Here is a 26,283-nt window from a genome sequence, read left to right on the forward strand (position 1 = left end):
GTGTTTGCTGAATAAAAAATTAACACAAAGTAACATAAGTCACATGAGAATTAACAGACAATAAAAAGAATACAACACAGAGACCGACCACTGCATGGGCCCCCTGGTCACCTCACACCCAACTATTAAAACATTGTTTTCCAAGCGTCCACGCTCCCCTCCAGGCCTGAAGGAGCGCACAATCTGGGACAAACAAACATGAAGAATAATGTCTTCAGTGCCTTCATGGAGGTCTTAACGAGAGGCTTTCCCCAGAGAAATGGACCCTGAGGCCTTAAAAACGGGGTAGGATTTCACCACAAGGACAGGGAAGACAACGGTCAGGCCAGGAGCGCAGTTAAGCGCCAGGGCATGCGTGACGATGACTCTCAGGTGTCACTGCGAGGCTGCACCCGCGCGACCGTGGGGGTGAGGAACGAAGCCCGCCAGGCTTTGAAGACCTTTGAACGCCTCCCTCTAGAGTGAGACTGGATCCCACTCCGAGGGCTGACGGGGATTCCTAGAGACTTTACACCTCAGAGGATCGGTCACGGGCTTAGGAATCACGGCGCGGACCGCGGACCGCGAAGAGAAACGCGACTCGGCCGTCTCACGCCGCCCCTTCCCCGCGGGGCTAGCGGCCCGCCACGCACCCAGACGCCCCGGCCGCAGCAGTCCCTCCCCGGTGCGGCCCCTGCCGACAGCCCGCTCCGCGGCCAATCCACCCTCCGAGCTCGCGGGCGCACTCCGCACACGGCCCCAGAGCCCGCTCGGCAGTGTCACCGCGCCCCCGCCCGCGCCGGGTCCCCGCACCCCGGCGTCTCCGCCGCCCGGCCTCCGCCCCGCGAGCGCGGCCCTGCCGCACGCACCCCCTCGGTCTTCATGTCCAGGATCTTCTCCACCTCGAACACGTCCTCTCCGTCCTCCTCGCTGTCCCCGACGGGCTCCGCTCCCCTCGCGGCGGCGTCCTTCTCCTCCACCGCTGCTCCGACTCTTTCTTCGACTTCGGGGGGCTCATCGTTGGCGCGGGCGCCCGACACGGGACCTGCGGTCGCGGCCGCTCCCTCCACAACCGGCTCCATGGTGGGTGGGAGTTCGGCAAACCGCCGCGGGAAACCGGCTGCGACACTCACCCAGCCTCCCCGCGCTCCGCGCTCGGCCTTAATCCTCTTCGGCGGCGTGACGAAGACCGGCCAATGGCGGGCTCTGGGCCCTGGAGTGACACGTGCAGGAACCAATCACGTAAAAGCGGGCGCGCAGAAGCCACGGGAAGCAGGTGGGCGGGCCGAGGGCCGGGGGTGGCGCGGGGGGGCCGCCCAGGGCGGAAGAACGCGGTCTGCGGGCGGGGCCGAAGGGGTCGCGGCAAGAGGATGGGCGGGGCCGCGGCGCGGAGCCTGGGCGCGGGGCGGAGGCGGGGCGGGCGGAGCCCGGGACTTTGTAGGGAAGGGACTGGTGCCCAAGTCCCAGCCGGGCAGAACGGATGCTCAGGAAATCCTTCGGCCTCAAGGCTGCAGGTTCCCCACCCCACGCCATGTGACTGACCCAAATATAACTCATGCCGCTGTTATATTTTAATAGGTATGTTTTAAAGATAAGGAAATGCACGCCTGGAATCCCAGCAACTGGGGAGGCCGAGTTGGGAGGATCCCTTGAGCCCAGGAGTTTGAGGCTACAGTGAGCTATGATCACACCACTGCACTCTAGCCGGGCAACAAAGAGGAGTCCCTGTATATCAAAACAAAACAAAATGAAACGAAAAAGAAATGTATGAAGGTTTAAAGCATTCGTTTTCCAAGTTGTAGTAGTACCTTTTTGGTTTTTCGTTGAAAATATGGGAGAACTTGATGAAAAGATTTGTTCAGGTTATGGTTACTTGACAGTCACCCAATGTTAGCAAAATCCTGCTAGGAAAATCCACATAAGGGTAATATATTTTTTCTCACTTTGAATTTCAAATATGCAACTGAAGTCCTTATGGCAGCGAGCTTTTTATTTTTGTTGCTTTGAATAGTAAACTTAATTACAAGATGGGCCTCATTGCCAAGTCTCTGAGGTTTAACTAAAGAATAATCTATGATCCAGCAAATCTCTTCAGAGAGGTTCACCAGATCTTTAAGTTGGCTCAAAAATTTATTATTTGTTTGGCTTATTAAATGCATCCTATGTACTATCACTATATTAGGCATTAGGAATAGTAATACAAAGATCAATAGAGCATAGTGTCCGCCTACCTGGGACCACTCAGTCTATAAAGAAAGACACAACAATTCTCACAATTACATATATGTGGAGATTTCAAATACTTTTGTAACCAAATAAATATTAGTTGATGGGGGAAAGCTCAATTTTACAGAAGAATTCCAGATAATAAGTATTTTTTAAAAGTTAGAAAATCATAATATTGCATGAAAAGAGCCAGAGAACAAAGCCATTAAATGAAAAGTTGATGAGGAACTGGGTATTCACAGATTATTTGTTGGGGGGAGGTTTATAGTGGGGTTTACAACTTCACATTGTAAACCCCACTGATCGATGTTACTAAGAGTAGAACAGCCAGACTATATGCCTCCTGTGAAATGTTGATCCTTAATCTACTCAGGCCTTTGGGAAACAGTCTGACAAATCCAGAATGTGGGATTATCCCGTAGGACAACTGACCCTATTTCTTCAAGTCAAAGGCAAAAGAAGAAGGAGAAGACTGTTTTAGGTTTATAAAAACTTGAGATGAAAACATGGCAACATACTTTAAATATTTTATTTTATTTATTTATTTTTCTGAGACAGAGTCTCACTCTATTGCCTGGGCTAGAGTGCCATGGCTTCAGCCTAGCTCACAGCAACCTCAAACTCCTGGGCTTGAGCGATCCTTCTGCCTCAGCCCCCCACCCCCCAAGTAGCTGGGACTACAGGCATGCGCCACCATGCCCAGCTAATTTTTTCTATATAATTTTAGTTGTCCAATGAATTTCTTTCTATTTATAGTAGAGACGGTGTCTCACTCTTGCTCAGGCTGGTTTCAAACTCCTGACCTTGAGCAATCCTCCTGCCTCGGGCTCACAGAGTGCTAGGATTATAGGCGTGAACCACTATGCCTGGCTTACTTTAAATATTTTAAATCTTGGTAGGTTCCTTAAACTATTCTCTGCTTTTATGTATTTTTGAAATAAAATAAATTTAATACATATATTCATGGTAAAAGTCGTTCAATTAATTTAAAAATATATAAAATGGAAATAAAGTTCCTATTCATCAAAGGTAACCAGTTTGTAATATGATATCACAAGTTTTTATCCCATACATATACAAACACCCATACAAACATTTTTTAAATGAGCTCTATGGCCTATTGTTTTACAATTGCAATATATATATGTATATTAATATATATAGGAAATGTGTATTTACATATTTCTGTAAGATAAATCTTTTTTTTTTTTTTCTGAGACAGAGTCTCGCTTTGTTGCCCAGGCTAGAGTGAGTGCCATGGCATCAGCCTAGCTCACAGCAACCTCAAACTCCTGGGCTCAAGCAATCCTGCCGCCTCAGCCTCTCAAGTAGGTAGCTGGGACTACAGGCATGTGCCACCATGCCCGGATAATTTTTTTTTATATATGTATATTAGTTGGCCAATTAATTTCTTTCTATTTATAGTAGAGACAGTGTCTCGATCTTGCTCAGGCTGGTTTCCAACTCCTGACCTTGAGCAATCCTCCCTCCTTGGCCTCCCAGAGTGCTAGAATTACAGACGTGAGCCACCGTGCCCGGCCTTGTAAGATAAATTTCTAAAAGTAGAATTTCTATTAGGGAATTTATAGGTCAAAGAGGATAGTGATTTATATTTTGACAGATGCTATGGCTTAAATGTCTGTCCCTGTCTAAGCTCATGTTGAAACTTAATCCCCAGTGTGGTAGTATTGAGAGGTGGAGACTTTAATAGGCGATTGGGTAATGAGGGCTCTGCCTTCATTAATGGATTAATCCATTCATGGATTAATGGGTCATCAGGGGAGTGGCTTTACATGAAGAGGAAGAGAAACCTGAACCAGCACCCAGTCCCCTGGCCATGTGATGTCCTGCGCTACCTCAGGACTCTGCAGAGAGTGTGGTTGTGTAAGTGGAAAGGGACCTCACACCTTTCACAAAACATAACTCAAAGTGATCGTAGACCTACCTAAATGTAAAATGCAAAACTAGAAAACTTCTACAAGATAACATAGCAGAGAACCTAGATGACATTCGGTCTGGAGATAAGTTTTTATGTGCAACACCAAAAGCCAGATCTGTGACAGAACTGCGTGGGGCATCTCTGTTCTCTAAGTGATAAGTGGATCCAGGCATCTGCAGACCCAGGAGCCACACTGGGGAGTCTGCACCGTGGCCTGGAGACAGGCGGTGCCAGGAGCGAGTCAACCAGAGGCTCTGCTGCTTCCAGGCTTGCACAGTTGGGCACGCGGCTTTCCTTCCACAAGACTCCTGAGCAGGAGACAGAAACGAGTCCTGACGACCATCCATACGTGTCTCTCATCGCCTTAAGACTTTGAAACACAAAAAACTGTAATATCATAATTTTCATTTTATTATTGCTTGTTAGTTGGTTAAAACAATGCATTCTGCTTCCATTTACCTTATTTTAAAGGGACTGATTGCTACACTAAATGAAATCATAATTAAATTTCATGACAGGTATTTATTAACGTTTGATTATTTTCTACACAGAAGCATGAGAAGAGCTTAAAATCCAAATCCAATTTCATTCGGTTCACCCTTGACTGTAACAAAGGACTCTGTGAAGAGGAGAAGCGGTGTTTATGGGCTGAAGTCCCAGCAGCTGCTTAGTGGCAGAGTCCCAGTCTTTACCCAATTCAAGCCGTGGGCAGATAGATGGATACTGTCCCTCAGTTCTTCTTACCCATTCATTCGCCTTCTTTATTGCCTCGAAATCCCAGGGAATATTCCTAGGGTAAAAAGAATGTTTCCATTGAGTTTGGAATATAATTATATGTGAAAGGTAATGAGTTACTAAATCTATCACATTATATTGGACAAAATGACTCTGTCAAAAATTAAGATATTTAACACGTTAACTGCCGTGTGAGTTGTATTTAGTTTTGCGCCCGGGGCCTCGTGAAGCATATGCAACTCACAGGTATCTTTACCTTGGGAGCCACGTGAACTACTTTTTAAGTTGCATATAACTCACACACAGAAAACAATAAAAAAAATAACAAATTTTTCATTAAATTAGAAAGGATCGTTTTGTTTCAAAATTTTATTCTATTTTCATAATAAAACACCGTGGCCCCAAGGAAAAAAATTTTTTTCTAGTGTGGCAGTCAAGGTGTTAATAAAAGCAGTTCTCCTTGACATCTTAAGAACGTTCTTCTTTCTACCAGTCTGACTGCTTGAGCTTACTCTCTGCATTGCCAAGTGTAATCACTCCCCGGCTTCCACGTGCCACTTCCAGGACAACTCAAGCATTGTTGTCCCCGTCTACTCTTCTGGATCTAAATCCACTCTTCTTCAAGCACAAACTCAAGTTCTACTTTACAAATTAGGCTGCTGTTTTTCTCTCCTTTTTGTTGTACTAGGATTTCTCAGCTTGATCAAGGGCTTGCAGAATCTCTGAGAATCTCCTATGAAACTGGTGTACATTTACTCGTGTAACATAAACCGGGAACAACTTATTAGTAAAACGTGCATAACATATAAACATCAAGTTTGTGTCCACAAAATGATGTGGACACAAATGAATATTCAAGACTGTCAAATATTCATGTCTATTTAAGATTCTGAAAAATTCTGAGATTTTTCATTAATATTAACTAACTACCTCCTTGTTTGTTCTGTAATCTGCTAGAATGTGTATGTGAACACCTAGCAACATACACCAAAGTTTTAAAATTCTATGCAGGGGCTGGGGGACTTAACATTTTGAAGATTCCCTCCATGCTCCCAATTTTTTCCTGTAACCTGGGAAAGGGCCCTCAGTACAGTGTGGTGGCTGACAGCTGGGTTTGAATTCGTGCTGCAACCACACAGTGCTGGCTGAGCGACACTGCAACTTCATTCAGTGCTGGGAGTCTCCGATTCCTCAATGATGATAACATGAGGTCTTATAGGTTTGTTGTGAGAACTAATAAAACTCACGGATTTAAGATGCTTAACAGACCCTGGCACAGAGCAAACACTCGGTGTTGGCTGAATGTTGTGATGAAATGAACATATGAAATGATGAGCACGCCTAAAGTGTTTAAAAGACTGGCACTTCCCAATAATTATGAGTGTACTTATAGTTACTAATTGCTGAAAGCAACAGAACTGATTTTAAGTATTTTCACTAATTCAGCTGGCTTTTTTTTTTTTTTTTTTGAGGCAGAGTCTCACTCTGTTGCTTGGGCTAGAGTGCTGTGGCGTCAGCCTAGCTCACAGCAACTTCAAACTCCAGGGGTCAAATGATCCTCCTGCTTCAGCCTTCTGGGTAGCTGGGACTATAGTCACATGCCACTGTGCCCAGCTAATTTTTTCTATTTTTGGTTGTTTGGCTAATTTCTTTCTATTTATATTAGAGACGGGGTCTTGCACTTGCTCAGGCTGGTCTCGAACTCCTGAGCTCGAGCAATCCTCCCGCCTTGACTTCCCAGAGTGCTAGGATCACAGGCGTGAGCCACCATGCCCAGCCTCAACTGGCCTTCTATTAGTCCAGTTGGCCTCTAAACTTTTTGGTTGACCATCTAACTAGGAGGAAAATCTTGCTTATATACCCTGATGTAATGTGCATCTTGAAACAGAATTTATAGGGGAAAAAAATTTTAAACAGATGATAAATAGGAAATAAAAATATATAACATAGTTTTGTCTTATTTATTAACATACCACCAAACCATTTTACTCACACAATAGCAGTAATATAGTAAGAGCAATATGCTGGAATATACTTCATCAATTTTGGGAATCTTAGTTTTACTACTTTGTGATGATCACAGTTCAAAAGCAGGTTGGAAGTTAATCCTTGTTCTTTCTAATGGCTGTCAGAGTTGGGAAAACTCTACATAGAAGGACCTCATTGGATGTGCCCATTAAATCAAATACTAATTTGTTTAGTCTCATCCATTAGTTGTTCAAAGTGGTTTTTCTTGATATTTATTTAATAAATTCCCACCTTTTTCAAGGAGTTGTTTTGGCAAATGAAAGAGGTGCTGCTTTTTAAAACATGGAGGTATACATTACATACAATGAAATGTTCAATTCAGAATTTTCTGAGTACCTACTTTACGTTTGATGCTATTGGGAATAAAGAATTTAATCAGTCTTTATGAGAGGCTAAAAATAGTTGTACTTATTTATTTTAATTTTACCTGTAAACATGTATCTTGAGAGATAAGAATTACTTTTAAACATGTCACTTAAAAATAGTTATCAATAGGGAGGCTTGTGCCTGCGGCCTGCGGACGCGTCCGTCTCTGATGAAGGCGCAGGCAGTGGCCACGACCTCTGGGCTGGGACGGTACACGCTCCTGGTGGAAGCAGGGAGCCAAGCCCGAACCATGGCCGGTACAGTGGTAGCCGTCTGACTGATCACTGCTGCTGTAGGATTTGCAGGCCGTTATGTTTTGCAAGCCATGAAGCATATGGAACCTCAGGTAAAACAAGTTTTTCAAAGTCTACCAAAATCTGCCTTCGGTGGTGGCTATTACAGAGGTGGGTTTGAACCCAAAATGACAAAACGGGAAGCAGCATTAGTACTAGGTGTAAGCCCTACTGCCAATAAAGGAAAAATAAGAGATGCTCATCGATGAATTATGCTCTTAAATCATCCAGACAAAGGAGGATCTCCTTATATAGCAGCCAAAATCAATGAAGCTAAAGATTTACTAGAAGGTCAAGCTAAAAACTGAAATAAATGTATGATGAATTTTAAGTTCATATTAGTTTATGTATATGAATACCAACTTTTAATAATAAAATACCTCAGAGCTACAGTTTTTAAAAACATTTTAGCATAAAAAAATAGTTATCAATAATTCTTTGATTATCTCATCATTTTTTTTTTTTTTTTTTTTTTTTTTGAGACAGAGTCTCGCTTTGTTGCCCAGGCTAGAGTGAGTGCCATGGCGTCAGCCTAGCTCACAGCAACCTCAAACTCCTGGGCTCAGGCAATCCTGCTGCCTCAGCCTCCCAAGTAGCTGGGACTACAGGCATTCGCCACCATGCCCAGCTAATTTTTTGTATATATTAGTTGGCCAATTAATTTCTTTCTATTTATAGTAGAGACGGGGTCTCGCTCTTGCTCAGGCTGGTTTCGAACTCCTGACCTTGAGCAATCCGCCCGCCTCGGCCTCCCAGAAAGCTAGGATTACAGGCGTGAGCCACCGCGCCCGGCCAATCTCATCATTTTTTAATACAGTGGGTTTTCAAATCTGGATCTAAACAAGGTCTACCCTGGCTTTGGTTAATACATCTTTTGAGGTTACTTACAGGTTCCACCTGCCCTAGCTTTTTTCTCTTACCATTTACTTTCTCACATCACAGACTTCGGTGATTGCACGTCCATGGTGTAATTTAATATGTTCCTCTATTCTCTCACCTAATTCAAGTTTAGGATTCAGGAGGCTTCACTTAACTTCTTTGATTTTATACATCTTAGTTCCTAACAATATTAATATCTATCTATCTTCCAAAGTAACAAAATCAGCGGTACTCACTATAAGAATTCTTTGCAATTCTTCTCACCCTTAGGTGCTATTCCACTGGGGAGGTACAGTCAGATTATGTACTGTGTTTTAAAGTCACCTTAAATCATTCCTCTTTGGGTGGTTAAGCCACCAACTTGATTTATAGTTAGATTTGTTTCATTTTGCTTCCTACTTTTAGGGATTACTTGTTTATCTATTTGCTTAAACATTTTTTGCTTTTTCTTTACAGATGGGGTCTTGTTCTGTCACCCAAGCTGGAGGGCAGTAATGCGATCACAGCTCACTGCAACCTCAAACTCTTGGGTTCAAACCATCCTCCTTTTGTTTTTGTGGAGACAGGGTCTCACTATGTTGCTCAGACTGGTCTCAAACTCCTGGCCTCAAGCTATCCTCCTACCTCAGACTCCCAAAATGCTAGGATTACCTCGGTGAGCCAACATGCCTGGCCTATTTGAGTTTGAACTTTATACATTATTATGCAACAATTTTTTTCAGACAGAGTCTCACTCTGTCCCCCAGTTAGAGTGCAGTGGTGTCATCATAGCTCACTGCAGCCTCAAACTCCCAGGCTCAAGCGATTCTCCTGCCTCAGCCTCCCAAGTCTGGGACTACAGGTGCAGGCCACCACACCTGGCTAATTCTTCTATTTTTCTGTAGAGACCAGGGTGGGGGGTTGTCTTGCTGTTGCTTACCCCTGGCCTCAAGAGATCCTCCCACCTTGACCTCCCGGAGTGTTAGGATTACAGGTGGTGAGCTACCACACCTGGCCAATTATTATGTAAAATACTTACATAGAGTTCCAAAGTTAAAACTGCAAAACAAAGTAAATTAGGAGAAATCTAGCCCTGCCATTATTGGGAACAGGCCTGGTCCCAACAATCATATGGTGGTTGGCCTGGCGCAGTGGCTCACGCCTGTAATCCTAGCACTCTGGGAGGCCAAGGCGGGTGGATTGCTCGAGGTCAGGAGTTCGAAACCAACAATAATATGGAGAATCTTCCAAAAGCACACGGGATCAATGTGTTGTAGTGACGACAAGTACCAAGTCAGGAGCCAGGAGAGCCATGCTCTCATAAGCCACAGGTAACCCCCTGAACCCCAGTCTTCCTGTGCAGCCTCAGGCAAAAACGTTGTCAGCTCTGCCTCCCTCAGGGGATTGTGGGCAAGCTGCTACCTGTGAATACTTACAACATAGCAAATACATGTGAGGTAATTCCCCGATAGCTGCTTGTAAGGTTTAAGAAATGGTTGAAAATATAAATGAGCTGCTTAATACTGCAGTTAAAGGCACCTGGAAATGGAAGCAGCGTCATCCAATTTCATCAGTGATTTGAAGACTATTCCCTTGTGTTCCAACCTGGTTCGAAGAAACTGTAGCACTAGCAATGTGGCAATTAGGTCCAGGAGACATTCTCTTCCTTTTATACCTAAAAGGGGAAAAAAACTCCTTTATGTCTGCTGGAAACTCTGCATCTCAAACTGTGCCTGTTTATACAATTTCCATTAAAGAATTATACTACAGTTAAGCCATAATACATTAGCAGATCATCAAACTCTGTAATACTCTTCCAAGGCTAATTAAGGTCCCTAGTTAGCCTGCTATCTAAATAAAAGATGGAACATGTGCCTATCGTGTTATCCTGACAGTTGTTAGGAAGCTGAGCTGTATCCAGTGCGCCCTCCCTTGCCATTGTCAACAACCAGAGCAGCTGTGCCGCACGATGGGAAAAATGCCAATTTCTAGGCTTGGAAGAGTCAACCTAAATATACAATGGCAAACAACAGGTATGACTGATTATGCCAATCTGTCAAATTACTTCTAGTGATTAGTACCAACAGGTATCCAAATCAAGATATTTTACTGTATTACAACATATCAAAATTTAAAAAATGAATGTTTACATATATTGAACTCAGAAATTAACCCATTTTTATTTTTTAAAATGCAAGTCATCTTTGAAATTTTTATATACAAAAATTAGTTTTGAAATACTCTTATTTTTCCAAGTGCACATTTCATGAAACCAATTGTATTCTAAGTCTCCACGTCTATCTTCACCGTCATTAGGGCCACAGTGAGCCATCTGATGGTTTTCCAGGTGAATCATCTTTATTTCCACCGAAGATGTTTGATGGCCGGCACTGCTGTATCACTACAACATGTAAAGCCATGTCGCCACTTAGCGCTGTGGCTCTTTGGTTATGAGACATTTCAAGCATAAGGAAAGGAGTATGATTAACGTCCCATCCACTGCCCAGCTCATCACTCCAAACACTTTCCTACATCTGCTTCAAAGACTTTTCTTTAAAAGAAAGACGGTATCACAAAGATGAAGCCTCCCCTGTATAAGTGCCCCAACCCACTCTCCACCCTCACCTTCTCAAAGAAAGACACTGGCTGGAGCAGTGGCTCAGGCCTGTAATCCTAGCACTCCGGGAGGCCGAGGCAGGAGGATTGTGTGAACTCAGGAGTTCGAGACCAGCCTGAACAAGAGCGAGACCCCGTCTCTACTAAAAATAGAAAGAAATTAGCTGGACAACTAAAAATATACAGAAAAAACTAGCAGGGCATGGTGGCACATGCCTATAGTCCCAGCTACTTGGGAGGCTGAGGCAGAAGGATTGCTTGAGCCCAGGAGTTTGAGGTTGCTGTGGGCTAGGATGATGCCACAGCACTCTAGTCTGGGCAACAGAGTAAGACTCTGTCTCAAAAAAAAAAAAAAAAAAAAAAAAGGAAAGAAAGAAATTCCTGTATTGAAAGATAAATCAAACATGTTAAAATGTTAGCATCTAGGGAAACTGGGTGAAGGATATATGGAAAATCTTCATACCATTCTGCAACTTTAAAATTATTTCAAAATACAAAGTCTAAAAATTCTCCTTAACTTAGAATCATAAAGAAATTTTCCCTAAAAGTTTTTCTTTTCTTTTTGTTTTTTTTTTTGGGGGGGGGTGGGGGCGGTCAGGGTCTCAGTCTGCTGCCCAGGCTATAGTGCCATGGTGCAATCACAGCTCACTGCAGTCTCAAACACCTGGGCTCAAGTGGTCCTCTTGCCTCAGCCTCCCAAGTGGCTGGGGCTACAGGTGTGCACCACAAAGCCTGGCTAATCTTTTTTATATATTTTTAGAGATGAGGTCTCGATAGATATTTTGCTCAGGCTGGTCTCAAACTCCTGACCTCAAGCTATCCTCCTGCCTCAGCCTTCCAAAGTGCTAAGATCGCAGGTATGAGCCACCATAGCCAGCCTAATAAAGTATTTTCTAATGAAAAGTCATGAAGATTACTCCTCCTTTCTTCTAAGAGCTGTACAGTTTTCATTCTAACATTTATAAGAAAGGGATCCAACTTCATTCTTTTGCAGATGGATATTCAGTTTTCTCAGCACCATTTGTCGAAAGAACTGTTCTTTTACTCACTGAATTGTCTTGACACCCTTGTCAAAAATCAATGGACCCATTCTGGGTCTCTGCATCTCCGCATGAATTTTAGGATCAACTTATCAATTTCTGCAAAATGATAATCTGGGATTTTGATAGGGATTGCATTGAATAAGTAGGTCAATTTTGGAGATTTGTATTGTTTTCCAATCCATGATGTCTTCCATTTATATGGATCTTTTTTAATTTCTTTCAAAAATGTTTTGTGGTTTTCAGTGTACAAGTCTTACCTTTTTTGTTGTTGTTGTTCTCAGTTATTACATGAAAGTTTTGCCTTTCTTTTGCTAAATTTATTCCTGTTTTATTCTTTTTGATACTATTATAATCCTTGCCAGATTTTGTTATCAAATTATGCTAGTAAAATGAACTGTATTCTCCTATTTTTCTTATATTTTGTGATATTTTATGTTAGATTAGAATTATCTATTCCTTGAATGTTTAGTAGAATGTGGGGATAAAACCTCTTGGCCTAGTGTTTCCTTTTTGGGAAGATCTTAAATTTCAATTTTCTTAATTGGCTATAGAATTATCTGGGCTTTGTACTTCTTGAGCTGTATTTTGTAAATTATATTTTTCTACAGATTCATCTAAATTATGAAATTTATTGGCCTGGCCGGGAGTGTTGGTTCATGCCTGTAATCCCAGCACTTTTTTTGGGAGGTTTAGGCGGGAGGATTGCTTGAGCCCAGGAGTTTGAGATCAGTCTGGGCAATATGTTGAGATCCCATCTCTACAAAAAATAAAAAAATTAGCTTGATGTGCACCATGAAGCTACTGGAAGGCTGAGGCAGGAGGATCACTTGAGCCCAGGAGTTTGACATTGCCATGGACTATGACTGCACCACTGCACTCCAGCCTGGGCAACACATCAAGGCCCTGTCTCTAAAAAATAGATAAATAAAAATGAAATAAAATTTATTGACATAATGTTCATAAGAGCTCATTATTTTTTAAATCTCTCTACTACCTGTAGTAAATATCTCCTTTTATTCTTGGTATTGTTTATATATGCCTTCTTTTGCTCTGTCATATAAAAAATGTGTCATTTTTTATTAATCTTTTTAAAAATCTGACTTCTCTGTTCTTCCTTTTTTTCTCTTATCCACAAAGAATGTTTTTCAATTTAGTTAATTTCTGTTCTTATCATTGTAAGAGTGGGTTTCTATTTCTATTGTTCTTCTTTTTCTTTTTCGAGACAGAGTCTCGCTTTGTTGCCCAGGCTAGAGTGAGTGCTGTGGCGTCAGCCTAGCTCACAGCAACCTCAATCTCCTGGACTCAAGCAATCCTCCTGCCTCAACCTCCCGAGTAGCTGGGACTACAGGTATGTGCCACCATGCCCGGCTAATTTTTTTTCCTATATATATTAGTTGGCCAATTAATTTCTTTCTATTTACAGTAGAGACTCCTGAACTCGAGTGATCCGCCCCGCCTCGGCCTCCCAGAGTGCTAGGATTACAGGTGTGAGCCACTGCGCCCGGCCTTTATTGTTCTTCTAATTTAGATTTATCTTACTGATTTTCAATATTTCTTCTTTTCTAATAAAAATTAATTAAGTAAAGATATAAATTTCCTTCTAGGTACAATAATGCTTTTCTTTTTTTGTTTGTTGGTTTAAGAGACAGAGTCTTGCTCTGTTGCCCATGCTGGAGTGCAGTGGCCATTCACTGGCGTGCTCACAGAATGCTAGCTCACTGCAGCCTCGACTCCTGGCTCAAGTGATCCTCCCACCTCAGCCTCCTAAATAGCTGGGATATAGGTAAGTACTGCTTTAACTGGAACCCAAAGGTTTGATATGCATATTTTGGGTAGAACTCATATATTTTCCTTCATTTTTAAAGCATCTGTTTTGCTGAATATAGAATTTTTAGTTTACAGGGTTTTTTCTTTCAGTATTTTAGAGAGATTATTACATTATCTTCTAGCTTTCATTATCTCTTTTTTTTTTTTTTTTTTTTTTTTGAGACAGAGTCTCACTTTGTTGCCCAGGCTAGAGTGAGTGCCATGGCGTCAGCCTAGCTCACAGCAACCTCAAACTCCTGGGCTCGAGTGATCCTTCTGCCTCAGCCTCCGGGGTAGCTGGGACTACAGGCATGTGCCACCATGCCCGGCTAATTTTTATATATATATATCAGTTGGCCAATTAATTTCTTTCTATTTATAGTAGAGACGGGGTCTCGCTCAGGCTGGTTTTGAACTCCTGACCTTGAGCAATCCGCCCGCCTCGGCCTCCCAAGAGCTAGGATTACAGGCGTGAGCCACAGCGCCCGGCCTTTTTTTTTTTTTTTTTTTTTTCAGACAGAGTCTCACTTTGTTGCCAGGCTAGAGTGAGTGCCGTGGCGTCAGCCTAGCTCACAGCAACCTCAAACTCCTGGGCTCAAGTGATCCTCCTGCCTCAGCCTCCCTAGTAGCTGGGACTACAGGCATGCGCCACCATGCCCGGCTAATTTTTCTATGTATATTAGTTGGCCAATTAATTTCTTTTTTATTTATAGTAGAGGCGGGGTCTTGCTCTTGCTCAGGCTGGTTTTGAACTCCTGACCTTGAGCAATCCACCCGCCTTGGCCTCCCAGAGTGCTAGGATTACAGGCGTGAGCCACCGCACCCGGCCCATTACCTCTTATTCTTACACATGTTCTCCTGAATGTAACATGTCCTTTTTCTCTGGCTGCTTTTTTTTTTTTTTTTTGAGATAGAGTCTCGCTTTGTTGCCCAGGCTAGAGTGAGTGCTGTGGCGTCAGCCTAACTCACAGCAACCTCAAACTCCTGGGCTCAAGCAACCCTCCTGCCTCAGCCTCCCAAGTAGCTGGACTACAGGAATGTGCCACCATGCCCGGCTAATTTTTTCTATATATATTAGTTGGCCAATTCTTTTTATTTATAGTAGAGACGGGTCTCGCTCTTGCTCAGGCTGGTTTCAAACTCCTGACCTCGAGCAGTCCGCCTGCCTCGGCCTCCCAGAGTGCTAGGATTACAGGCATTAGCCACCGCGCCCGGCCTCTCTGGCTGCTTTTAAGATTTATCTTTGGCTTTCAGCAGTTTGACTCTGATCTCCCTAAATGTGGTCTTTTTGGTGTTTATCCTGTTTGGAGGATAAACTGGAGATCTGCTGAGTTTCTCAGACCTGTAAGTTGATGTCTTTTATCAATTTCAGAAAAAATTCAGTCAGTATTTATTCAAATATTTTTCTGTCACCCTTCTGGAACCACATCACACACGTTAAGCCTTTTGGTATCATTCCACAGGTCTTAGATCTTCTGTTCTTTTTTTATTCTATTTTTTCTCTCTATGCTGGATACTTTTATTGAGTTTACTATATTATAATTTGAATTAAATGATCTTTTTTTCCTGTTGTGTCCATTCTACTATTAAGCCCATCCAATGATCTTTTCATTGCAGATACTGCATTTTCCAGTTCTAAAATTTTTATTTGGTTCTTTCTTACAGTTTCCATCTATTTCCATCTATTCCATCCCACCTATTCACCCACTCTGTCCTCCTTTTCTGGTAAATCAATCCTTCACTATACTTATGATAGCAATTTTAAAGTCCAGGCCTGCTAATTCCAACATCTGGGCCATCTATAGGTCAGCATCTACACACCACTTTTTTCTCTTGTTGACAAGTCATATTTTCCTGTTCCTTCATATGTTATTAAATTTTCATTCTATAACGACCGTTAAAGATAATGTCTTCACGCCTATAATCCTAACACTCTGGGAGACTGAGGAGGGAGGATCGCTTGAGCTCAGGAGTTGGAGACCAGCCTGAGCAAGAGCGAGACCCCATCTCTACTAAAAAATAGAAGGAAATTAATTGGCTGACTAAAAAAATATATACAGAGAAAAAATTAGCTGGGCATGGTGGTGCATGCCTATAGTCCCAGCTACTCGGGAGGCTGAGGCAGGAGGATCGTTTGAGCCCAGGAGTTTGCTGTGAGCTAGGCTGATGCCATGGCACTGTAGCTGGGGCAACAGAGTGAGACTCTGTCTCAAAAAAAAAGATACCATCTTATAGAGAGTCTCTATTATGCTATCCTACTCAGTTTTGTTCCAGCAGATTCTGTGAAGGCTCTGCTTTAGGCTTTGTTAGGGTGGGCCTGTTTTGATTTTTCAAAAATCTGTACTGTGGGGTACAGTCCTTGATCATAGATATGGTCACATGACCCTTTTATGGTTTCAGTGAAAAGACATTTGTAAACTCTAATTTGGAGCTACTGGAAGTCCAAACTCTGTCACCCCAGCACTTGGCAGCAGCTGGAATCTCTGCTCACTCTGTAGCTTCCCAGTTGTTGTGTTTTTTCTGTATTCCTTGAGGTTCTACCCTGTGTATATGTGGGCTAGAGGAGAGCCAAGGATCTTCGGGGAATTTGGATTTGGATTCAGACCTCCCTGCTCTGTGGCTCCCTCCTTTTTAAGACTTTCACCCTTAACTTGCAGCCATTCTGGCTGCCTCAAACTCCAACCCCACGGCATGAAGACTCTCTTTTAGTTCTAACCTCCCGTGTGCCTTATGCACCGAGATGTGCCTTTAGGTGAGAAGCTGGATAAATGTGGAATTCTTCAGGTTTACTTCCCTTCCTTCAAAGATTGTGCCCTCTCCAGTTTCTGCCTATTTGGGATTGTGTTCCAGGCTTTCAAAGAGTGATTTTTAAATATTTTGCCCAGAGTTAATAACTGTTATTGGCAAGAGACTTAGCACCACTTCTCGTGCAAACTGTTACCATCCCTTTTTAGCCTAGCACAGGACAAACGGGCTGTGCATCTGCCCACCCATGCAGCCTGGCATAGGAACACCCTGACGTTGCAGGGGTGTGTCAGAGCAGCTAGACGCTACTGTTGTATTTATCCTTGACTGCTGGCTAGTTGTTTAATGTCTATTTTAGTCTTTAAAAAATCTCCTATCCCAGGGCCAGCATTTGACCTTCAAACCAATTTCTGATTCAAGGATACCCAGGACCTCCTCATCTGTCCCCTTCATTGTCACAATAAGAAACAGATCCTCTGCTCTGGCAGAGGCTGGCTAGATGCTCATCAAAGCTGTTTGCTTGTCCTGGACACAAGGCTTTTTAAAAAGTCCATTTCCCAGCCTCTTTGTACCTGGGCGGGGCTCTGTGACTAGTGCTCTTCCTCTTGTCTACCCGGATGATGCCACATGTTGAAAGGGGTGAAGCCACAATATGGAAGGAGCCAAGGTCTCCAAATGACCAATATCTGACCATGAGGCAGGTAAGAAAGTAATCTTTGATTGTGATAAACTACTGAGATTTTGTTTTGTTTCTTTACAGCAATTGGTGTTACTTATGCTAATACATTTGCGCAGACAATACTCTAACAAGTGGTAAAGATATGACAGAAACCAGTCTCCTATTTCCTTTGATGGTTAACAAATATGATTCCATTCATATATAACTTTCATACTTATTATATTAATATACTAGTTTATACAATAATTTATAACAGTTAGGAATATGCCTATGAATAAATGAAAAATGAATGAAAATAGTGACTTAATGAAAGATGGTGACTTACCTAGAGATTGAATGCCTTTTTCTTCAAGAAAGCTGTGTAAAGCATCTATATTAAGGTTTAATATAAATCCTAGTTCTGGTGTGAGTTTCCAGAAGCCATCCTATGAAATTAAGAAAACAAATTTAAGTCATGTTATTGAATTTCATCACAAAATAAGTTATGTTATGAAAAAAATGTTTCAATTTTCCAATTCAGTTAATTATTTAAAAAATGTAAAATCAAAATTCTTCATAGACTAGTGACATAGTATTGCTTGGAGTCTCATAAACACTATGGTCACTAAGTATCTGGTGGCATTTATAAAAACTCTGGAAAGAGTTTTATCTGTAGAGACTTTTAAAATGGTACTATATTTTTTTTTCTTCTGGCAGTTGCATTGCACCAATGTTTCTCAAACTTTTAACTGGCATGATCCCTTTTTTAAAAAAACTTTTTGTATGATTGACATACAAAAAGCCATATATATTTAATGTATACAACTTGATGAGTTTTTTTTTTTTTTTTTGAGACAGAGTCTCGCTTTGTTGCCCAGGCTAGAGTGAGTGCCATGGCGTCAGCCTAGCTCACAGCAACCTCAAACTCCTGAGCTCAAGCAATCCCCCTGCCTCAGCCTCCCGAGTAGCTGGGACTACAGGCATGCGCCACCATGCCCAGCTAATTTTTTCTCTATATATTAGTTAGCCAATTAATTTCTTTCTATTTATAGTAGAGACGGGGTCTCGCTCTTGCTCAGGCTGGTTTTGAACTCCTGACCTTGAGCAATCTACCCGCCTCTGCCTCCCAGAGTGCTAGGATTACAGGCGTGAGCCACCGCGCCCAGCCTTGATGAGTTTTAAGAGAAGTTCACACCCATGATACTATTAAGCCATTATCACTATTGATGCCATAAATTTATCCATCACTTCCAAAAATTTCTCTTGTTTTGCTTTGTTTCCTCTTGCGAAAAAAGCACTTAACACAAGATCTATCTCTTAGCAAATTTTTAAGTACACAATATTGTTAGCCATAGGCCCTGTGTTGTGCAGTAGATCTCTAGCATGATTCCTTTCATGCTAGAGAAAATGTACCCTCACATAGCCTGATATATGAAGATGATAATTTTTAAACTGTCTTTCCTGTGTCTCCCACCCCCTGCCTGCCCCAGCATGTAGTAGAATATGGTCAGCTTGCAAGTGGGGCTCCTGACCTTGCAGGAGACAGACCCCAGGCCTGGGGGAACTAACACAGGGAGCAAAAAGGAGGATACAGTCCTAGGCAAGGGCACAGGTGAAAGGATCCACAGCAATAATTTGAAAAATGACAGCAATGTTAATATGTGCCAACCCATATAGAACTAGATGTTGTTCTTTTATCTTTTTAGCTGCTTCTTGTGGGGGTACTATTATTATACCTGCATTGTAAATGAAGACACTGAGGCACACAAAGGTTAAGCAACATGTCAAAAGTCACACAGCGGGGGGGAGGGAGGTGGGCAATATATGTAACCTCAACACTTGTACCCCCATAATACGCTAAAAAAAAAAAAAGTCACACAGCTAGCAAGCAGCAGAGCCAGGACCATCTGCAGTACGCCCCCTAGAGGCTTTCATGTGCATTGCCTCGCCTAGGGAAGTCGGACAGCTATTATCCTGTTGAAACCTCAAAACCACTCCACAAGTAGACACCATCATTATCCCTGATATGGGATGGGGAAACTGAGCCGTAGGTTATCTGACTTGCCCATATCACAAAGTGGTAGTAAGGCTGGAGGCCAGGCACGGTGGCTCACGCCTGTAATCCTAGCACTCTGGGAGGCCAAGGTTGGCGGATCGCTCAAGGTCAGGTTCTAAACCAGCCTGAGCAAGAGCAAGATCCCGTCTCTACTAAAAATAGAAAGAAATTAAGAAATTAAGAATATATAGAAAAAATTAGCCGGGCATGGTGGTGCATGCCTGTAGTCCCAGCTACTTGAGAGGCTGAGGCAGGAGGATCGCTTGAGCCCAGGAGTTGGAGGTTGCTGGGAGCTGGGCTGACGCTACAGCACTCTACCCGGGCAACAGAGTGCTACTCAGCTTCCAAAAAAACCAAAAAAACCCCACAAAGTGGTAGGGCTGGGACTCACACTGGTCTTTTGTTTCTTTGCAGACAGGGTCTTACTCTATCACCTGGCCTGGGGTGCAGTGGTTTGATGATAGCTCACAGCAACCTCAAACTCCTGGGCTCAAGCAATCCTCCGGCCTTAGTGTCCTGAGTAGCTGGGACTACAGGTGTGAGCCACCATGCCCGACTATTGGTTTTTAGTTTTTGCCAAGATAGGGTCTTGCTATATTGCCCAGGCTTGTCTCAGACTCCTGGACTCAAGTGATCCTCCCACCTTGGCCTTCCAGAGTGCTGGGATTACAGGCATGAGTCACCAAGCCCAGCCCACACTTGGTCTTATACAACATTAAGTGCTTTCCACTTTACTAAACTACTTTACATCAAAACAAACAATTACAAATATGAGGTCTTAGTACCAGTGCAGGATCTAAATTCAAGGGTGTTTATTAGTTTAACAAATAGAACGATAAGCTCTAAGACATTACATATGTTGAATAATATTTATAGTCCCACAACCTTATATGGAAATATTTAGAGTATACTTATATAGCACTGTGCTTTACATTACAATGGGAAATTTATATAAATTGCAATTCATCAGTTCTAGAACCTAGGAAATTAAGGTCTTACCCCATGACCTGTTCAGGGATGCAAATTTTCAACTGACGGACATTAGCATTCACTAGCATGAGGTTCTGGCTCAACAGGGAATGGATAAATGCCAGCGATCAGCAAGCATGCTGTTCCTGCAGCTGACTCCTTTGTTTGTTTGGGCAGGAAGCAGTGTGATGTGCGGGATGGTACAGCCCCTTACCATAAGTAAACAGTTCTATGACCAGCCACTTCGAGTTACATTGTCCTAAACTATGAAGCTAACTAATCGTAGATTAAGGAAAAATAAGACAAATACCTCAGTTTGTAGACTGCAGAGTTCAGTCCACGGCAAGACACTCCCCCAGCTTCGTTTGCAGACGGTTTCGCCCACGTGTTCTCCTGCCCGAAGGCTCGCCCTTGTTCTCTTAAGATACGACTCCCCTGGAAGTTGCGCTGATGAGCCATCACATTGTGTCTCCCAGAGCCCTTCAGGACTTGAGTCATCCCAGTGACTTTTGAGAGAATGTGACGGGGCAGTTCTAGCAGACCCAGGCGACAGACGCCCTGGGCCCCTGCGGCTAGTCTCTGACAAATCCACTGGCGGCTTGTACCTGGGGCTCAAAGAGACTGGGTCATCTTCCCCATGAAAACCAAAGAGGTCAGGGAATTTGTGAGAAGCACAAGCTTTGGCGGGAGCAGCAGCTGGCAGAGGAGGGAGAAAAAGACCCGGCTGACGGGGCGAGTCCATCCTGGGGAACGTGCCAGCAGGAGGGCCGCTCCCACCGCTACTAAGCGCGACGCGGAAGCGACCCGCGAGGGGCGCGGGGGGAAGGCTCCGGAAAGCCATTGCGCGCGGAGCAGCTGACTGAAAAGGGGCAGAGCCAGCGCCCGCCAAGCCGCGGGTCTCAAGGCCAAATTGCCTGGGGCGAGAAAGAGAACCGAACAGAAAGCCCTGAGGAGAGCCGGAGGCGGAGGCAGGAGCGGCGCGGGCGGCCCGGAGAGGCGGAGGCGGAGGCGAGGCGGCCTTGAGAGGCGGGCCTGAAGCGGCCTGGAGACTTGGGCCCGCGCTGACAGGGAGAGTTGGGCCCTGGTTGACCGGGCGAGGCGGGCCCGCGCTGACAGGGAGAGTTGGGCCCTGGTTGACCGGGCGAGGCGGGCCCGCGGTGACCGGGAGAGTTGGGGTCGCGGAGACCCGGCAAGACGGGCCCAGGTTGACCAGGCGAGGCGGGCCCGCGCTGACAGGGAGAGTTGGGCCCTGGTTGACCGGGCGAGGCGGGCCCACGGTGACTGGGAGAGTTGGGGTCGCGGAGACCCGGCAAGTCGGGCCCAGATTGACCGCGACACTTTGGGCCACGAAGACCATGGGAGGCGGGCCCGCACCGACCGGGAGAGTTGGGCCCGCGGAGACCGGGCGAGGCGCGCCCGCGGCGGCCGAGAGGGGCAGAGGCGAGGCGGCCAGGAGGGGCGGGCCGGCGTTGGCCGCGCCGAGAGCACAGTCGGAAACAAGCATGTTTCTGCAAGGGATTCTGCTGGATCGTAGTTGCAGTGCGCTTGGTTTACTTGAAAAAAGGCATAATTCCAACGGCTTTCCCACACCTTCACTCTCCAAACTGGGCGTGGAGGCCGGTGCCGCCGGTTCCGGGCCTAGGCTGTCTCCGTCGGCGTCCTCGGACACTTTCTTCTTACGCAATTTAAATTTTCTTTTAACCTTGCGTGTTCTGCATTCGGTGAAACCCGAGTCTTCGATCCGTTCGGAGGATGCTGGGAGAGGCTGCGCAGAAGAGGAAGTCGTTAACGCGAGGGGAACACGGAGGGAAGGGGCAGTGAAGCCAAAGTGTCTTCCCAGCAGTCACCGCCCGCCCGCCCGGAACCCGTGAGCGCCGGCCGGCCCCGCAGACCTGGCAGCGGACAGAACGCCAGCGCTCAACGCGCTGCAAGAGCCTTCTCTGTTTGTTCCTGGAACCGTGGAAGTTTAAACACACGAGGAGACCCAGGACCACCGAAGTGAGCTGCCCAAGATTTTGCAATGAGCAGTATCATAGTATGTAAATGAACCCTACACCGAGCTAGTAATTTGTTATTCTAGTCTCTTATATTGCTTTCCAGCAATGTGAAAAATAAAATAAAATTGAAAAAAAAATTGCAAAAGTTGTAAAGTAACTAAATGAATGTATCTCTTCACCAGAATATGAACAATATGTAAAATAAAAGGGAAGGAGGAATGCTATGTTACTACTACATTCTCCCTTTTTAAAAAACACACATAATAATATGTTATTCTCACCGCTCTCCACCTTGCTTAGTACACCTGGGGAGTCTTCGATCCCAGACGTGCACAGCTGTCTCACCCTTGCGAGCAGCTGCACAGGTGCGGCCAGACTGCCCTGTACAGAGGCCCGCCTGACTTAACTGCCCCATCAGCTTGGTGACAGTGTCTGTTTCAGACACCTGGGGCTGATACCAACTGCTAACATACCCAGTACCTGCCATGAGCCAGACAAATTCTAATGGTCTTAGGTCTATCAATTCCTTCACTCTTCACAGCCACCGTGAGGTCTCTTATTACTCTCTCCACTTTAGAGTGACTGGACCAAGAGCACTGGGAAGTTCAGGCCACAGGGAGTGCCACCATGGGATTCAGACCCAATCAGTCCTGCCACAGAGCGACTGTGTGTCTTCACCACTATGTTTACTGATTTTCAATTATCTACCTTTTTTGATCTTTGCCAACCTGAAAAAAATGGAATCTGATGGCCGTTTTAATTTCTCTTAGCAACAATGAGGTTGAACATCTTTTCATATGTTTGAGAGCCCTATTACTTCCTTATTTATGATCAAACGCTTGGCCTGTTTATCTATTGGATTACTGGTCTTTTTCTTAATAATTCATGGGAGTTCTTTATGCATTAAGAAAATTAATTTGTTTCTGTTGCAATATTTTTTTCCCAGTTCATCATTGTCCTTGGATTTTTTTCTCATATATCTAAACCCCTTTCAACTTTTGGAAACACCATTCAAAGACCTCCTGGATGATAGTTTTTCAACATAGTTTGGTTCATCTGTGTCTTGGCTCACTGTATTCTGTGGGGGCCACAACGATGGAAGGGTATGACCTGCGTGTGCGCCCAGGCAGGAGTGGAAGCAACGTGTTCTGGAATTATTATCTTCCCCCCTTTCTTTAACGACAGCTATAAAATATAATAAAAATACTGCATGAAGGGTTGAGAAAACATTTTCTGTCTCTCTTCTCTCTCTCTCTCTCTCTCTCATTATTTACCATACCAAAACACATCAAATATGATTTTATGAGCAAACGAAGATGATGTCTAATGTACTTTTTTATATTCTTCACTAACAAAGTCACTCTTTTTTTTTTTTTTTTTTGAGACAGACTCAAACAAAAAAAACAGACTCAACAAAGCAAGACAGACTTGCTTTGTTGCCCAGACTAGAGTGAGTGCCATGGCGTCAGCCTAGCTCACAGCAACCTCAAACTCCTGGGCTCAAGCAATCCTTCTGCCTCAGCCTCCCGAGTAGCTGGGACTACAGGCATGCACCACCATGCCCGGCTAATTTTTTCTATATGTATTAGTTGGCCAATTAATTTCTTTCTACTTTTAGTAGAGATGGGGTCTTGCTCTTGCTCAGGCTGGTTTCGAACTCCTGACCTTGAGCAATCCGCCCGCCTTGGCCTCCCAGAGTGCTAGGATTATAGGGGTGAGCCACCGCACCCGGCCCAAAGTCACTCTTAAATGGATCAAAGAAAATGGGTATTGTGTACATTTTATTTTCTCAAAATCTCTCTCTCCATGTATTTTTTTCTTAAATTCGAACTTCTTTTTAAAAAATTTTTCTTTATTATTTTTTTTTCCTAAAAAGCAGCTTTGAGAGATATAAATTCTTAAATTTTGGAAATTTTACTTCTCTAACCTGGAGACCCTAAGAGTCTTATCAGTACTGTTCTGTTGTTTTGCTTTTGAATATGCTTTCCAATTTTTATTGAAGCCACATTACTCAAGTGTTATTATGTTCCTGGTTACAAGGACCACAGCATAGAGCATTATTCACTTTAAGAAATACTGATGGTGGCCGGGCGTGGTGGCTCACGCCTATAGTCCTAGCTCTCTGGGAGGCCAAGGCGGGAGGATTGCTCGAGGTTAGGAGTTCGAAACCAGCCTGAGCAAGAACGAGACCCCATCTCTACTATAAATGGAAAGAAATTAATTGGCCAACTAAAAATATATACAAAAAATTAGCTGGGCATGGTGGCGCACGCCTGTAGTCCCAGCTACTCGGGAAGCTGAGGCAGGAGGATCGCTTGAGCCCAGGAGTTTGAGGTTGCTGTGAGTGAGGCTGATGCCATGGCACTCACTCCAGCCTGGGCAACAAATCGAGACTCTGTCTCAAAAAAAAAAAAAAAAAAAAAAAAGAAATACTGATGGTAAACTTAGGTTATTAGGACTTTTCACACCCGTTCCAGTATAAACATATTCCCTACATGACTTTCCCTTCCTATATGACGGTTTATCTGTCCACGAACAAAGCATAGCCACAGGTGTTGTCTTTTTGTACTTTGCAGCTACGTTCACATTACATACGACTGTTTTGGTAATGCAGCAGCATCTTTATGAATGTGTGAATATTTTCCCCCATCAGGGAGATGACAGTGTCTGCATGTACAGGTAATAAGGGAGCTGTCTTATAAGCAAAGGGTTCCCCTCGTCATCATGAAAAGGTGAAAGCACGGTATCGATTTATTTGGTGATCAGCATTTACCTGCATCACGCCGGCGTCTCGGGGCTCCTCCTGCCAACTCATGTACGGCAGAAGGTCCACGTCTTCTTTGGCGATAAGTTCAGAAACTTCTGGCACAATAGGAAAAGGAGACTCATTCTCATCCTATATTGAATCACAGTAAGATTAAATTAGAACAGACGTCATCCAGGTCAGTGATCATCGCACATTCTAAAGCCTGTGGGTGTTGGTTTGGGATATGTTTGCCTGTAACGCTGGATCCTGCCGGGCCACAGGTCGGAGGGAAAGGGGGGAAGGCCGCGCGCTGGGTGAGCCGCTTCCTTTGTAAGGAGTGCTCGCTGTGCTGGGCGCCACTGTGTTAAAAATCCCCAAACTTATGAAGGGGAAAGGGCCTCTCTGAGAGTAAGGGAAACCCAAGCCTTTTTTATTTTCTTTTTCAGGGTCTTGGATTAATAAAAGATGAGAAATGCCAAAGATGTAACACAACTATAGGGTATCTTAAAATACACACGTAGCTAATGAATAATTATAACACTAAAAATGATAACATGTGATTCATTTAGAAAGATTACTTTAAGACCCAAAGCCTAGGCCCTCCGTGAACGGGAGGCCCTGGCCCATGGGGCCTACTTCACAGCAAGAGTGACTTTCTTAAGGTGGAAATATAAATAAAATAATTTAATCGCAAATTAAAACAATACGTACCCTTTTCTCAACTGCCACGAAGCTTGTGAATTGTGTTATGAGAGAGTTTTCTTTACTGAGTTTAATAATCACAGATTTCAAGATTTGTTTCTTCATCTAGGAGGACAGAATAAAGCAAATGAAATCATGTCCTGTTCTATTTATTTCTATTTAGCTATGTATGACCAATTAAGGGAGTAGTCAACCACCTAAAAAGCTATTTTTCTACGTTAGTAAGTCATTTTATGATTCGTATTTCAAAATCAATACTGAGTCGAGGGTCTTATCTAAATATGTTAACTAGGTGACTAAACGTTCCCTGCAAAATGGGATCAACTGACTGATCTACGTTGTTAAAAAAAAAAAAAAACGTATACAGTTCTCTGTAGTTCCCCAGGCTCTTGCATGCAGTGAGCTTCCTCACTCTTTTACAGTCTGTGGCTCCCGTTTTACAACCGAGCGGCTGGAGAGATGAGTGACTTGCTCAGTATAAACGGGCCTCAGCAAAACAGAACACGAAGGCTGCTAATCCA

The 26,283-nt window shown here is 43.8% G+C and overlaps 2 protein-coding genes and 1 pseudogene across 5 annotated transcripts in view; 1 reads left to right on the forward strand and 2 right to left on the reverse strand.

The window, feature by feature from the left end:
• Positions 1-1,169, reverse strand: part of MPHOSPH8 (M-phase phosphoprotein 8) — a 29,505-nt gene extending 28,336 nt beyond the window's left edge. For all 4 annotated transcript variants that reach the window (XM_012778617.3, XM_012778616.3, XM_076009568.1 and 1 more), the window contains exon 1: positions 849-1,169. In XM_012778617.3, coding sequence (XP_012634071.2) covers positions 849-1,061 — 213 coding nt within the window. In that variant the 5' untranslated portion in view covers positions 1,062-1,169. The remainder of the gene's footprint in view (positions 1-848) is intronic.
• A 3,477-nt stretch (positions 1,170-4,646) lies between these two features.
• The window catches only part of PARP4 (poly(ADP-ribose) polymerase family member 4), a 78,764-nt gene continuing 57,127 nt past the window's right edge, over positions 4,647-26,283 (reverse strand). The window contains exons 29-34 of the mRNA XM_076009570.1: positions 25,772-25,867; positions 25,088-25,210; positions 20,628-22,082; positions 17,639-17,738; positions 9,964-10,099; positions 4,647-4,934 (exon numbers count right to left, since the gene is read on the reverse strand). Coding sequence (XP_075865685.1) covers positions 4,739-4,934; positions 9,964-10,099; positions 17,639-17,738; positions 20,628-22,082; positions 25,088-25,210; positions 25,772-25,867 — 2,106 coding nt within the window. The 3' untranslated portion in view covers positions 4,647-4,738. The remainder of the gene's footprint in view (positions 4,935-9,963; positions 10,100-17,638; positions 17,739-20,627; positions 22,083-25,087; positions 25,211-25,771; positions 25,868-26,283) is intronic.
• Positions 6,337-7,952, forward strand: LOC105878846 (mitochondrial import inner membrane translocase subunit TIM14 pseudogene; annotated as a pseudogene).

The sequence above is a fragment of the Microcebus murinus genome, chromosome 13 (genome assembly GCF_040939455.1).
Source record: "Microcebus murinus isolate Inina chromosome 13, M.murinus_Inina_mat1.0, whole genome shotgun sequence".
In the NCBI taxonomy this organism is placed as follows: Eukaryota; Metazoa; Chordata; class Mammalia; order Primates; family Cheirogaleidae; genus Microcebus; species Microcebus murinus.